The 15,000-nt window shown below is 48.0% G+C and overlaps 1 protein-coding gene across 1 annotated transcript in view; it reads left to right on the top strand.

The window, feature by feature from the left end:
• The window catches only part of LOC128693891 (chymotrypsin-like protease CTRL-1), a 181,450-nt gene extending 166,512 nt beyond the window's left edge, over window positions 1–14,938 (top strand). Inside the window, exons 8-9 of the mRNA XM_070091050.1 lie at window positions 9,400–9,523; window positions 10,883–14,938. Of these exons, the coding sequence (XP_069947151.1) occupies window positions 9,400–9,523; window positions 10,883–10,944 (186 nt within the window). The 3' untranslated portion in view covers window positions 10,945–14,938. The remainder of the gene's footprint in view (window positions 1–9,399; window positions 9,524–10,882) is intronic.
• Window positions 14,939–15,000: the final 62 nt, after the last annotated feature.

Here is a 15,000-nt window from a genome sequence, read left to right as displayed (position 1 = left end):
AGGTACACAATAGGCCTAGGAACAAGGCCCGAAAGTGTTAAAAGGAGTATATCTGTGTATGAGAGTACCAAGTAGGGCGTTACCAGCAGTACTAGGCAGAACGTTACCAGCAGTACCAGGTAGGACGTTACCAGTGGTACCAGGTAGGACGTTACCAGCAGTACCAGGTAGGACGTTACCAGCAGTACCAGGTAGGACGTTACCAGCAGTACCAGGTAGGACGTTATCAGCAGTACCAGGTAGGATGTTACCAGCAGTACCAGGTAGGACGTTACCAGCAGTACCAGGTAGAACGTTACCAGCAGTACCAGGTAGGACGTTACCAGCAGTACCAGGTAGGACGTTACCAGCAGTACCAGGTAGGACATTACCAGCAGTACCAGGTAGGACGTTATCAGCAGTACCAGGTAGGACGTTATCAGCAGTACCAGGTAGGACGTCACCAGCAGTACCAGGTAGGAGATTACTAGCAGTACCAGGTAGGACGTTACCAGCAGTACCAGGTAGGGCGTTACCAGCAGTACCAGGTAGGAGGTAACCAGTAGTACCAGGTAGGAAGTTACCAGAAGTACCAGGTAGAACGTTACCAGCAGTACCAGGTAGGACGTTACCAGCAGTACCAGGTAGGACGTTACCAGCAGTACCAGGTAGGACGTTACTAGCAGTACCAGGTAGGACGTTACCAGCATTACCAGGTAGGGCGTTACCAGCAGTACCAGGTAGGAGGTTACCAGCAGTACCAGGTAGGACGTTACCAGCAGTACCAGGTAGGAGGTTACCAGCAGTACCAGGTAGGAGGTTACCAGCAGTTCCAGGTAGGACGTTACCAGCAGTACCAGGTAAGAGGTTACCAGCAGTACCAGGCAGAACGTTACCAGCAGTACCAGGTAGGAGGTTACCAGCAGTACCAGGTAGGACGTTACCAGCAGTACCAGGTAGGAGGTTACCAGAAGTACCAGGTAGGAGGTTACCAGCAGTACCAGGTAGGAGGTTACCAGCAGTACCAGGTAGGAGGTTACCAGCAGTACGAGGTAGGAGGTTACCAGCAGTACCAGGTAGGACGTTACCAGCAGTACCAGGTAGGAGGTTACCAGCAGTACCAGGTAGGACGTTACCAGCAGTACCAGGTAGGAGGTTACCAGCAGTACCAGGTAGGACGCTACCAGCAGTACCAGGTAGGACGTTATCAGCAGTACCAGGTAGGACGTTACCAGCAGTACCAGGTAGGAGGTTACCAGCAGTACCAGGTAGGAGGTTACCAGCAGTACCAGGCAAGAGGTTACCAGCAGTACCAGGTAGGACGTTACCAGCAGTACCAGGTAGGAGGTTACCAGCAGTACCAGGTAGGAGGTTACTAGCAGGACCAGGTAGGAGGTTACCAGCAGTACCAGGTAGGACGTTACCAGCAGTACCAGGTAGGAGGTTACCAGCAGTACCAGGTAGGAGGTTACCAGCAGTACCAGGTAGGAGGTTACCAGCAGTACCAGGTAGGAGGTTACCAGCAGTACCAGGTAGGAGGTTACCAGCAGTTCCAGGTAGGACGTTACCAGCAGTACCAGGTAAGAGGTTACCAGCAGTACCAGGCAGGAGGTTACCAGCAGTACCAGGTAGGAGGTTACCAGCAGTACCAGGTAGAACGTTACCAGCAGTACCAGGTAGGAGGTTACCAGCAGTACCAGGTAGGAGGTTACCAGCAGTACCAGGTAGGAGGTTACCAGCAGTACAAGGTAGGAGGTTACCAGCAGTACCAGGTAGGAGGTTACCAGCAGTACCAGGTAGGACGTTACCAGCAGTACCAGGTAGGACGTTACCAGCAGTACCAGGTAGGACGTTACCAGCAGTACCAGGTAGGACGTTACCAGCAGTACCAGGTAGGACGTTACCAGCAGTACCAGGTAGGACGTTACCAGCAGTACCAGGTAGGACGTTACCAGCAGTACCAGGTAGGACGTTACCAGCAGTACCAGGTAGGACGTTACCAGCAGTACCAGGTAGGACGTTACCAGAAGTACCAGGTAGGACGTTACCAGCAGTACCAGGTAGGACGTTACCAGCAGTACCAGGTAGGACGTTACCAGCAGTACCAGATAGGAGGTTACCAGCAGTACCAGGTAGGACGTTACCAGCAGTACCAGGTAGGACGTTACCAGCAGTACCAGGTAGGACGTTACCAGCAGTACCAGGTAGGACGTTACCAGCAGTACCAGGTAGGACGTTACCAGCATACACTAAGCATGTCAGTATCTACAAATAATAAAAAAGAGTGAAGGTACAGGTAGGTTTACCAGGACGGGTCCTCTCCATGCTGGTACCCGGCACATACATGCTGGTACCCGGCACATACATGCTGGTACCCGGCACATACATGCTGGTACCCGGCACATACATGCTGGTACCCGGCACATACATGCTGGTACCCGGCACATACATGCTGGTACCCGGCACATACATGCTGGTACCTGGCACATACATGCTGGTACCCGGCACATACATGCTGGTACCCGGCACATACATGCTGGGACCCGGCACATACATGCTGGTACCTGGCACATACATGCTGGGACCCGGCACATACATGCTGGTACCCGGCACATACATGCTGGTACCCGGCACATACATGCTGGTACCTGGCACATACATGCTGGTACCCGGCACATACATGCTGGTACCCGGCACATACATGCTGGGACCCGGCACATACATGCTGGTACCTGGCACATACATGCTGGGACCCGGCACATACATGCTGGGACCCGGCACATACATGCTGGTACCTGGCACATACATGCACATACAGACTTTGCAAAAGCCTTCGACAAGTGTGACCATGGCGTAATAGAGCACAAAATGCGTGCTAAAGGAATAACAGGAAAAGTCGGTCGATGGATCTATAATTTCCTCACTAACAGAACACAGAGAGTAGTAGTCAACATAGTAAAGTCCGAGGCAGCTACGGTGAAAAGCTCTGTTCCTCAAGGCACAGTACTCGCTCCCATCTTGTTCCTAATCCTCATGTCTGACATAGACAAGGATGTTAGCCACAGCACCGTGTCTTCCTTTGCAGATTACACCCGAATCTGCATGACAGTGTCTTCCATTGCAGACACTGCAAGGCTCCAGGCGGACATCAACCAAATCTTTCAGTGGGCTGCAGAAAACAATATGAAGTTCAACGATGAGAAATTTAAATTACTCAGATATGGTAAACACGAGGAAATTAAATCTTCATCAGAGTACAAAACAAATTCTGGCCACAAAATAGAGCGAAACACCAACGTCAAAGACCTGGGAGTGATCATGTCGGAGGATCTCACCTTCAAGGACCATAACATTGTATCAATCGCAGCTGCTAGAAAAATGACAGAATGGATAATGAGAACCTTCAGAACTAGGGAGGCCAAGCCCATGATGACACTCTTCAGGTCACTTGTTCTATCTAGGCTGGAATATTGCTGCACACTAACAGCACCTTTCAAGGCACGTGAAATTGCTGACCTAGAAAATGTGCAGAGAACCTTCATGGCGCGCATAACGGAGATAAAACACCTCAATTACTCGGAGCGCTTGAGGTTCCTAAACTTGTATTCCCTGGAACGCAGGAGGGAGAGATACATGATTATATAGTACTGGAAAATCCTAGAGGGGCTAGTACCGAACTTGCACACGAAAATCACTCACTACGAAAGCAAAAGACTTGGCAGACGATGCAACATCCCCCAAATGAAAAGCAGGGGTGTCACTAGCACGTTAAGAGACCATAAAATAAGTGTTAGGGGCCCGAGACTGTTCAACTGCCTCCCAGCATACATAAGGGGGATTACCAACAGACCCCTGGCAGTCTTCAAGCAGGCACTGGACAAGCACCTAAAGTCGGTTCCTGACCAGCCGGGCTGTGGCTCGTACGTTGGTTTGCGTGCAGCCAGCAGTAACAGCCTGGTTGATCAGGCTCTGATCCACCAGGAGGCCTGGTCACAGACCGGGCCGCGGGGGCGTTAATCCCCGGAACTCTCTTCAGGTAAACTCCAGGTACCCGGCACATACATGCTGGTACCTTGCACATACATGCTGGTACCCGGCACATACATGCTGGTACCTGGCACATACATGCTGGTACCCGGCACATATATGCTGGTACCCGGCACATACATGCTGGTACCTGGCACATACATGCTGGGACCCGGCACATACATGCTGGTACCTGGCACATACATGCTGGGACCCGGCACATACATGCTGGTACCCGGCACATACATGCTGGTACCTGGCACATACATGCTGGGACCCGGCACATACATGCTGGTACCCGGCACATACATGATGGTACCCGGCACATACATGATGGTATCCGGCACATACATGCTGGTACCCGGCACATACATGCTGGTACCCGGCACATACATGCTGGTACCCGGCACATACATGCTGGTACCCGGCACATACATGATGGTATCCGGCACATACATGCTGGTACCCTGCACATACATGATGGTATGCGGCACATACATGCTGGTACCCGGCACATACATGATGGTATCCGGCACATACATGCTGGTATCCGGCACATACATGATGGTATCCGGCACATACATGATGGTATCCGGCACATACATGCTGGTACCCGGCACATACATGCTGGTACCCGGCACATACATGCTGGTACCCGGCACATACATGATGGTATTCGGCACATACATGCTGGTACCCGGCACATACATGATGGTATCCGGCACATACATGATGGTATCCGGCACATACATGCTGGTACCCGGCACATACATGATGGTATGCGACACATACATGCTGGTACCCGGCACATACATGCTGGTACCCGGCACATACATGATGGTATGCGACACATACATGCTGGTACCCGGCACATACATGCTGGTACCCGGCACATACATGATGGTATCCGGCACATACATGCTGGTACCCGGCACATACATGATGGTATGCGACACATACATGCTGGTACCCGGCACATACATGCTGGTACCCGGCACATACATGATGGTATGCGACACATACATGCTGGTACCCGGCACATACATGCTGGTACCCGGCACATACATGATGGTATGCGACACATACATGCTGGTACCCGGCACATACACGATGGTATGCGACACATACATGCTGGTACCCGGCACATACATGATGGTATGCGACACATACATGCTGGTACCCGGCACATACATGATGGTATCCGGCACATACATGCTGGTACCCGGCACATACATGATGGTATCCGGCACATACATGCTGGTACCCGGCACATACATGATGGTATGAGACACATACATGCTGGTACCCGGCACATACATGATGGTACCCGGCACATACATGCTGGTACCCGGCACATACATGCTGGTACCCGGCACATACATGCTGGTACCCGGCACATACATGCTCGTACCCGGCACATACATGATGGTACCCGGCACATACATGCTGGTACCCGGCACATACATGCAAGAGAATGAAAAAAACACAGTCTATGTATATATAATAGAGAAAACAGGCCCCTGGTAAAGCTCAGGGAGTGTCATGTCATGTAAGAGTCGTGTCATGTCATGTAAGAGTCGTGTCATGTCATGTAAGAGTCGTGTCATGTCATGTAAGAACGTGTCGTGTCGTCTAAGAGTCGTGTCATGTCATCTAAGAGTCGTGTCATGTCATCTAAGAGTCGTGTCATGTCATCTAAGAGTCGTGTCATGTCATCTGAGAGTCGTGTCATGTCTTCTAAGAGTCGTGTCATGTGGCAGGAAGGAATTACATCGTTGAGATGGTGTAGTTACCATCTTTCTTCTATGGTATTGTTACTATGAGTTAGGGATGCATCAATACAGTGTTGTGTATCAGTGTTAGATTGTCTTAACATCAGCTCTGGGTTATTCCATCTCTTAAGATGTCCCTCTCTGGAACTGTGTAAGAAAAATATTTCTAATAATGGTAGAATTACGGACAAAATGTTAGGTAAATGGGCGCAGATGCAATTAATATGACATTTAATGTGACAACGTTTTGCTCTACAGGAGCCTACAAACAAAGCTCATTAGAGAGCGAAATGTTGCCACAATAAAATGTCACATAAAGTAACATCTGTGTCCATTTATGTAACATAAACAATTTTGTTGTCATTTAGGTTTCACGTGGTTTTATGTTCCTGGGTTCGTGTAGAAAAATTCCTCCCTGTTTCTCCTACATAGATGTTGTTGCATCCTCCACATGGTAGTGTGTTAACACCAACTTAGTGGTGATGTCTCTGATGAACGTAAAGGCCATGGTAGCTACCTAGATGGTCTACCTAGCCGGAGTCTACCTTGACCAGGAGTCCTGGTGGATGAGAGCTTGATTAACCAGGTTGTTACTGCTGGCAGCACGTTTACCTAGAGTTTACCTGGAGAGGGTTTCGAAGTCAACGCCCCCACGGCCCGGTCTGAGACCAGGCCTCATGGTGGATCAGGGTCTGTTCAACCAGGCTGTTACTGCTGGCCGGATGCAAGCTTATGTATGAACCACAGTTCAGTTGGTCAGGTACTGACTTTAGGCGCCTGTCCAGTGCCTTTTTGAAGACAGCCAGGGGTCTATTGGTAATCCCCCTTATGTATGCTGGGAGGAAATTGAACAGTCTTGGGCCCCGGACACTTATTGTGTTGTCTCTATGTGTACTCGTGGCGCCCCTGCTTGTCATCGAGGGAATGTTGCATCTCCTGCTGAGTCGTTTGCTTTCACATGGAGTGATTTTCGTGTGCAGGCTTGGTACCAATTCCTCCCAAGTGTATATTATCATGTATCTCTCTCGCCTGCGTTCAAGGGAATACAGATCAAGGACCTTCAACCGATCCCAGTAATTTATGTGCCTTATCGTGCTTAAATGTACCTTGAAAGTTCTTTGTACACTCTCCAGGTCAGCAATGTCGCCAGCCTTGAAGGGGCCAGTTAGTGTACAGCAGTATTCCAGCCTAGAGAGCACAAACGATTTGAAGAAAATCATCATGGGCTTAGCATCCCTAGTTTTGAAGGTTCTCATTATCCATCCCATCAGTTTCCTAGCGGATAAGGTAGATACATTGTTGTGGTCATTGAAGGCGAGATCCTCTGACATTATCACTCCCAGGTCCTTCACATTACTTTTCCGCTCTATTGTATGGTTAGAATTTGTGGTATCCCCTGACACATTTTTAATTTCTTCAAGTTTTCCATATGGTACTTTAGCATCTCACTCATTTCTTGGCTATCATCTGTGTATGTCCCATCCTGCCTAAGCAGGGGCTCAATACTGGATGTTGTTTTTCCCTTAGATCTGGCATATGAGAAGAAGTATTTTGGGATTTTTTCATTTTCCTTTATGACTTTTAGTTCTTCCTGTGATTCTTGTCTCTATAAGATTCCTTCAGCTGAAGTTCGATATTAGCAATTTCATTGACTAGTGCCTCCCTTCGTATTTCAGATATATTGACCCCACTCAGCAGCTCTGTGACTCTTCGCCTTCGTCTGTATAGGGAACGTCTCCCTTTTTCTAGTTTACATCATCTCTTTCTTTTTCTTAATGGAACGTGTCTTGAGCAGATCTCAAGAACCGCAGAATTAATTTTGTCAAGGCAGATGTTCGGGTCCGTGTTGTTTAGGATATCTTCCCAGCTTGTTTCATTTAGGACATGGTTTACTTGATCCCACTGTATGTTTTTGAATTTCGTGAAGAGACCTTCATGACTGCTCTCATTTCGCTGGGCCGAAACCCTGTGCATACATATCTGTACCTGTATTATGTTGTGATCTGTGTGAATTGCTTTTGATACAGTTTTATTACTTATCAATTCACCATTGTTAGTGAAGATGAGGTCCAGCTCTACTATTTGCTGGTTTAAGGTGAATTTGGTGCAGAGATTTAATAGTTCGTGTGTGTGTAAATGTTCACCTGAGCTGCCTCCCGGGGTGATCTCTGCTAAAATATTGTTTGCTATACTCCTCCATTTTAGGTGTCTCAGGTTGAAATCTCCTAGTAGTAAGATGTTTGGGGCAGGAGTTGGGAAATTTTCCAGACAGTGGTCAATTTTCTCAAGATGCTCCTAGAATTGCTGGGAAGATGCATCTGGAGGCTTGTATACCACCACAATGACAAGGTTTAGGTTTTCGATATTTACCGCCAAAACTTCAACTACATCATATTAGGTGTTTAGTAGTTCTGTGCAAATGAGCGACTTTGTGACATACAGGCCAACCCTCCCCTTGTTGCCTGTTTAGTCTGTCGCATCGGAATAGGTTATAATCTGGGATCCATATTTCGTTGTCATAATGATCCTTCATGTGGGTCTCTGTGAATGCTGCGAACATTGCATTTGACTCCGTGAGCAGTCCCTTGATGTAAGGAATTTTGTTGTTTTTTGATGGCTTTAGACCCTGTATGTTTGCAAAGACAAATGTTGTATTGGGAGGTTTTATTTGCTGGCTCTAATATCTGTTGTTCTGGGGTAGAGGTCAGTGTCCGTGCCTCGTCTCCAGAAGTGTTTTCAGGTGGTGTAGGATTATTGTCATTTCTTGCCAGTCTTTTTTACCTTCTGGCCCTAAAAAACCTCTGTCCCTGGAGAGGCTGTGGCTCCTCTCTTGTTTCTCATAGTCTGGCTGGTCAGTGTCTTCTAGTCCCCTTTAGATGATGTGCCTGGCAGTATGCATTGTAGCATTTTCTTTCATGGATTGATGAGTGACACATTTCTGGGTGAAATATGTTGCAAGAAGGGAAGTTGCACTCTCCTGTTGTCATGTGGGTGCGGCATTTTTTGAGATGATCAAAGGTGCATGTCCCACCTGTTTTACCAGATGTACCGTGCCTGCACATACCCAAGGCATAGTATTTACATAGAATGTACTTTTGTTTACTAGGATTTATTGTAGCTGCGTTCACTGCTGGTGCAGGGGTCTATTGGTAGTTTTCCTTATGCCTGGTGGGAGATTGTTGAACAGTCTTGCACCCCAGACAGTTATTGTGTTTTTTCTTAGTTTACTCAGGGCTCCACTATATGCTAGCTTAAGGTTGCAGAGATTTAATGGCTCAACCCCAGCCGCAAGATATTTGGGGCTGGGGTTGGAAGATTTTCCAGACAGCGGTCATTTTTCAAAATATGTTCCTTGAACTGATGGGCAGAGGTATCTGGTGTCACGTATATAACCACAATGCCAAGGATTTAGTTTCCAGTCTATCAGTCTTGAAAAGACTGTCCTTTTACCGACACTTTTATGTCTCGTTCACCAGTGTTGATTACATTCTTGTGTATAATACTCAACTAACTCCGTAAATTTTCCTCTTCTAGATGTGAGTAAACATTGATTTGTTCCAGCCACTGTACCATGACTGGAACAAATATAGTGAGTCAGGTTTTAACATGAGTGTATGTACAGGATGACAGCGGTGGACCACTGATGACCAAGGTGGGACAACACTGGCAGGTGGTCGGTATCGTGTCATTCGGACCATCCACCTGTGGTAACCCCAAAGTATCTGGTGTCTACACTAAGATTATCAGTAAGTATCAGCACTAGTTGATAACATATGTATGTAAGAGTAAGATGACTTTATTCCGAAATGTTTCGCCTTCATAGTAGACTTCTTCAGTCGAGTACAGAGGACTGATTATATCATCTTAAGATGTCTACTGCTTCTACTGCCTCTTCTATATTCGACTGAAGAAGACTGCTGTGTAGGCGATACATTTCTGAGTAAAGTTATCTACCTTGTACTGAGCATGAATTAGATGAGGATAAAACATACAGTGCTTTTGACTCAAGAAATCGTAATGACACGATTGCAAACAAACCATACCCCCGGCCGGGATTGAACCCGCGGTCATAGAGTCTCAAAACTCCAGTCATGTTGACGGCAGTGAAGGGATTTGAGCTAGAGTTCGTCACGGCCACGCTAGCTGGAGATTCGTCTGTAAAAACTTGCATTTGTGGTCACAGAGGTGCCTGTGCTAACTTTCCTATGGTGTAGAAATATACCTAGTTGGATGAATCTTATTGTGGCTAGCTGGTCTAGTGGCTAACGTGACGGGCTGGAGTGTTGAGACTCTATGACCGCGGGTTCAATCCCGGCCGGGGGTATGGTTTATACAGTGCTTTTGTCCGTCATGTCCCATGTTCTGAAAATGATTCCTGGTTGCCTAGCAATTACACCTGCTTCCCATGGAGGAGCACTGCAGTAGGCCTACTGGTCTATACAAGGCCGGACTTTCTCAAAACCAACAATTCCCACTCACCCATTACTCCAACCTATTCTCAGAGCTACTCAAGAATTTGTTTCAGTATCTCAGGTTCTGATCAAACCCAGCTGTTCTAACTCATATACTTGTGTGGTCTCTGAAGCTACCCAAAGCTTTGTATGCCCACTTGGGTTCACATTTCGTGGCACTATGGTGATGACACCTAGTGGCATAGGCCTACCAAGCTCAGCCCATATCACGCTACCTCATTCTCACTCTGGCATCCAACGTCACTCAGACAAGAAGCGTTTACTCCCTCACACTGCCTGTGTAGAAAACCCCAAACAAAGTAAGAAGCTTCCGAAGCCTATCATTCATTCCCACTACCAGATCTACACGCAAGAAGCTGTAATGGATTGTTTGCTAGTAGTTCTGGGTGTGATCTGACTGTTATGGGTGGCATCCCGGGGGTTGATGAGTTAAGATTAAATAACAGTTCCTGGCCCGTATATTCATCTGTATAAACTCTCAATAAACAGACCTATAAAGTGGAATATTACTAAATTAAGGTGAACGATATTCTAAGTTAAGTGATAGATCTATAAGTATATTTGAATTCATAGAAACTTTAATTGTGAACATAATGTATCAAACCAATTGTGATTCTGGTGTTTCTCCGACAGATTACCTTCCCTGGATCATCTCCAAGATTGGTGATGCTAAGACCTGTCCACCAGAGACTTGATCAGTGCTACTCTCCCTCCCTCCACCACACTCTCCCTCCCTCCACCACACTCTCCCTCCCTCCACCACACCAAGCTCCAACAACACCTTCTTCTGGACTGCAGAAACCAGGGATTGGCCAAGCCTTTTCTTAATAATGATTCCAAAATGTTACATTAGTGTCTCATAAGCAAGACATGTGTAACAGTTATTCAGAAACATTTCGCCTACACTGCAAGCTTCTTCAGTCGAGTACAGAAGAGTAAGAAGAAGCAGTAGAGATGGAAAGACGATATCATCAGTCCATCACTCCAGAAAACGTAGTTTCGAGGTGGTCAGTCCCTCAGCCAGGCGAAACTTGCAGAATAAAGATACCTAACAGTTGCGCTTGTGTATAACTTACCAACCTCTCGGTATTAAGTACCATTTAAATATACATTGATGTCTCAGTCTGCAACTTGTCGGCTAAACCATTTACATCACTGGATCATCTCCACCAATGGTGACTGTTAAACCTGTCCACCAAACACTAGATCATTTCCATCAATGGTAACTATTGTACGTGTCCACCAAACACTAGATCATCTCCATCAATGGTAACTATTGTACGTGTCCACCAAACACTAGATCATCTCCATCAATGGTAACTATTGTACGTGTCCACCAAACACTAGATCATCTCCATCAATGGTAACTATTGTACGTGTCCACCAAACACTCAACCACTGCAGCCTCCTCAACTTTCACTATTCTGGAATAACTTACATATCATATATTGATGACGACCCAATAAAAATGTCTTTCAATTTTGTTAATAATAACTCAAAAATCTGCATCAATGAAGACTATAAGTGTACACAGCCTGTACTGTCTGCACAGACAACCTATGCTGTCTGCCAGCTTAGTCCATATTTCGCGGCACTCAGGTGCTGCCCTCTGGGCCTGCCCAGGTCTGTGGGACGCTGGTCCCACACGCTCTCACTCTCACAGCGGCCTAGCAGCAAGACACAAGGCCTACTAGTTCTCTCCCTCGTGAGCATGGCCTTCCCGGCCATGGGCACAAACACACAAGCCTGTGTACCCACCACTACATTACAAATAAAGTAAGAAGCTCTGCAACAGCCTACCAAATAGTTTTGTTTAACATTGGTGGAAAGCGGTGGTCGCAGCAGTTGTGTTTGCCTGGAGAGAGGAAGGAAGAGATGAAGTCATCTTCACTTCATCACCCAACACAAGACACATCTGTCTCTCAGCGAGTTATTCTGATGTTGTGTCTGCACGTTTCATCATCCAGAAATTTGCCGAATTTCTTCGAGAATTGTAAGTGGCGTCCCAGTGACCCCACGCTACAGCATCCCATGCTGTTTCTCAAGTCACGTATTCAGCGTCACTTGTATGTTGCTGTTGTTGTTCAGCTCAGCACAGCTGTTTCAGCAAGCCAGAGGTGAGTTTTGTGGCGATTTCTGCGTCCAGTGTGCATGTCTCCCTGTGTTTGTGGGTGGGAGAGGAAGAGGAGAAAGTGGTTGTTCCTTGCCTCGCCCACGCTAGCGCTGCTGTACACTCACACCTCACCAGCCTACCATACTTCACCATGCCATCACTCCCTCTGCTGTGTCTTCCGCTGTTTTTTGTGTGAATTCATTGCCAGAGCTGTGCATCCGAGTGCCCGAGGCCACTCGAAGCTTCGTGAATCGGCATGCCACGTGGATCAGCAAGCCATGTGGATCAGCAAGCCACATGGATCAGCAAGCCACGTGGATCAGCAAGCCATGTAGATCAGCAAGCCACGTGGATCAGCAAGCCATGTGGATCAGCAAGCCATGTAGATCGGCAAGCGACGTGGATCAGCAAGCCACGTGGATCAGCAAGCCATGTGGATCAGCAAGCGACGTGGATCAGCAAGCCACGTGGATCAGCAAGCCACGTGGATCAGCAAGACATGTAGATTGGCAAGCCATGTGGATCAGCAAGCCATGTAGATCGGCAAGCCATGTGGATCAGCAAGTCACGTGGATCAGCAAGCCATGTGGATCAGCAAGAGACGTGGATCAGCAAGCCACGTGGATCAGCAAGCCATGTGGATCAGCAAGCCATGTGGATCAGCAAGCCATGTAGATCAGCAAGCCACGTGGATCAGCAAGCCACGTGGATCAGCAAGCAATGTGGATCAGCAAGCCACGTGGATCAGCAAGCCATGTAGATCGGCAAGCCACGTGGATCAGCAAGCCATGTGGATCAGCAAGCCATGTGGATCAGCAAGCCACATGGATCAGCAAGCCACGTGGATCAGCAAGCCACGTGGATCAGCAAGCCACGTGGATCAGCAAGCCACGTGGATCAGCAAGCCATGTGGATCAGCAAGCCATGTGGATCAGCATGCCATGTAGATCACGACACCACGTGGATCCCGACACCACGTGGGTTGTGGGCGATGTCACGCGGATCTACAAGCCACGTGAGTTACCAAGCCAGATGTCGCAGGCCTCATGCTGTGGTCTGCTACACGCATCACAATGACGTCACCGATGCTGCTGCCCGACTTCATGACGTCATGATGTCTGCCTGATGTCACCTCGAGATGTCTGTTGATGTCACAATGCTGCTGACGTCACCTCGCAACGTCACGCCTGACATCACATGATGTCACATCGAGTGTTCTAGTAATTATTTCAGTATTGTCTAGAAGATTGAGAGAAGATATATGTCGTGTGTTAATTAATTCCTCTCAGTCAGTGTTCTCACATGTTAGTGTATGGCTTAGTGTCAGTTTTGTGCACAGAAAAGCATCTTTTGCTAGTTTAAGCCATGTTGTGCCCCGGGTGTGTGTAAAGTTTTCCATGTGTCCAGTGTGGTCTGCGGCCAGACCTGAGTAGCACCATTGTGTTAGTCACCCGGTGTGACCAGCACGTTTGACAGCTGATATTACTCAGCCCCAAACGACTGAACCCCTTTGTGCAGAAAGCTCTTATGCTCGTCGCTCATAGATGTTCTGCAGAATCGTACCTGATACGATTCCCAGACCTTCAGAGTGCAGTTATATGTAGAGAAACAAGTCTGGGGACGCTTAGGCTAACCTCTGCTATAACTCCAACTGCCGAGAGAATGACACTCGTCAAGCCGCAGTTAGCCATGTCGGCAGACGCTCTGTCAGCCTCGTGTCACAAGATTCAGTGAGCAGCCTGCACAAAGATGATGTCACTTTGACTGCTAGCTCGCTCACTGCAGTCTGGTGTATGATGTTACAACTCCCAGATGTTTCTCCCAGTCGTCTCTGCCACGACTCGCTCCACAACTTGCTCCATGCTCGCCGGCAGTGACAGCCCAGCGACAGTACCAGTCGAGAAGTGTCCTCCTGAATTGCTTGCCAGAAGTCCTGCCCAGTTGCCGAGTTTTGTCGACGCCTTACTCGAGGGCACCAGCATGTCGTGTCCCAGGTTGAGAGAAAACCTGCAGTGACTCCTACGATGACTGCTTCACCGTTCCAGAGGAGAAAATAGCCCGTTACGTCACAGCTCAGCCGCAGCGATGTCTCCTGTGTTGCAGCATCCGTCCAGATGCAGGAAGGCGTGCAGTGATGCCCCTCGACGCTCACTGCCTATGACCACGATGTTTAGCACACCCCACATGTTTTTTCTTCCCTCCCTGTAGGAAGTTTTTTTTTTCCATGTTCATATGTATATAAATATGTTTTTTTTATTTTGTGTTCTGTGCCCTGTTCCTACGAGAGAGAGACCGAGTTTTTTTACCATCATTATTGTCGCGTCGGGACGATGCGCGGTAGGTGGCCGAGCATATGTAGACAGCCTGTACTGTCTGCACAGACAGGCTATGCTGTCTGCCAGCTTAGGTCATATTTCGCGCCACTAAGGAGCTGCCTTCTGGGTCTGTCCAGGTGTGTGGGACGCTGGTCCCACACGCTCTCACTCTCTCAGCGGCCTAGCAGCAAGACACAAGGCCAACTAGTTCTCTCCCTCGTGAGCATGGCCTTCCCGGCCATGGGCACGACACACAAGCCTGTGTACCCACCATTACATTACAAAATAAAGTAAGAAGCCTCCGATGACCTTTATCATTGAAC

The sequence above is a fragment of the Cherax quadricarinatus genome, chromosome 33 (genome assembly GCF_038502225.1).
Source record: "Cherax quadricarinatus isolate ZL_2023a chromosome 33, ASM3850222v1, whole genome shotgun sequence".
Lineage (NCBI taxonomy): Eukaryota > Metazoa > Arthropoda > Malacostraca > Decapoda > Parastacidae > Cherax > Cherax quadricarinatus.
The sequence above is the reverse complement of the archived record's forward strand: the minus strand, read 5'-3'. Positions and strand labels throughout refer to the sequence as shown.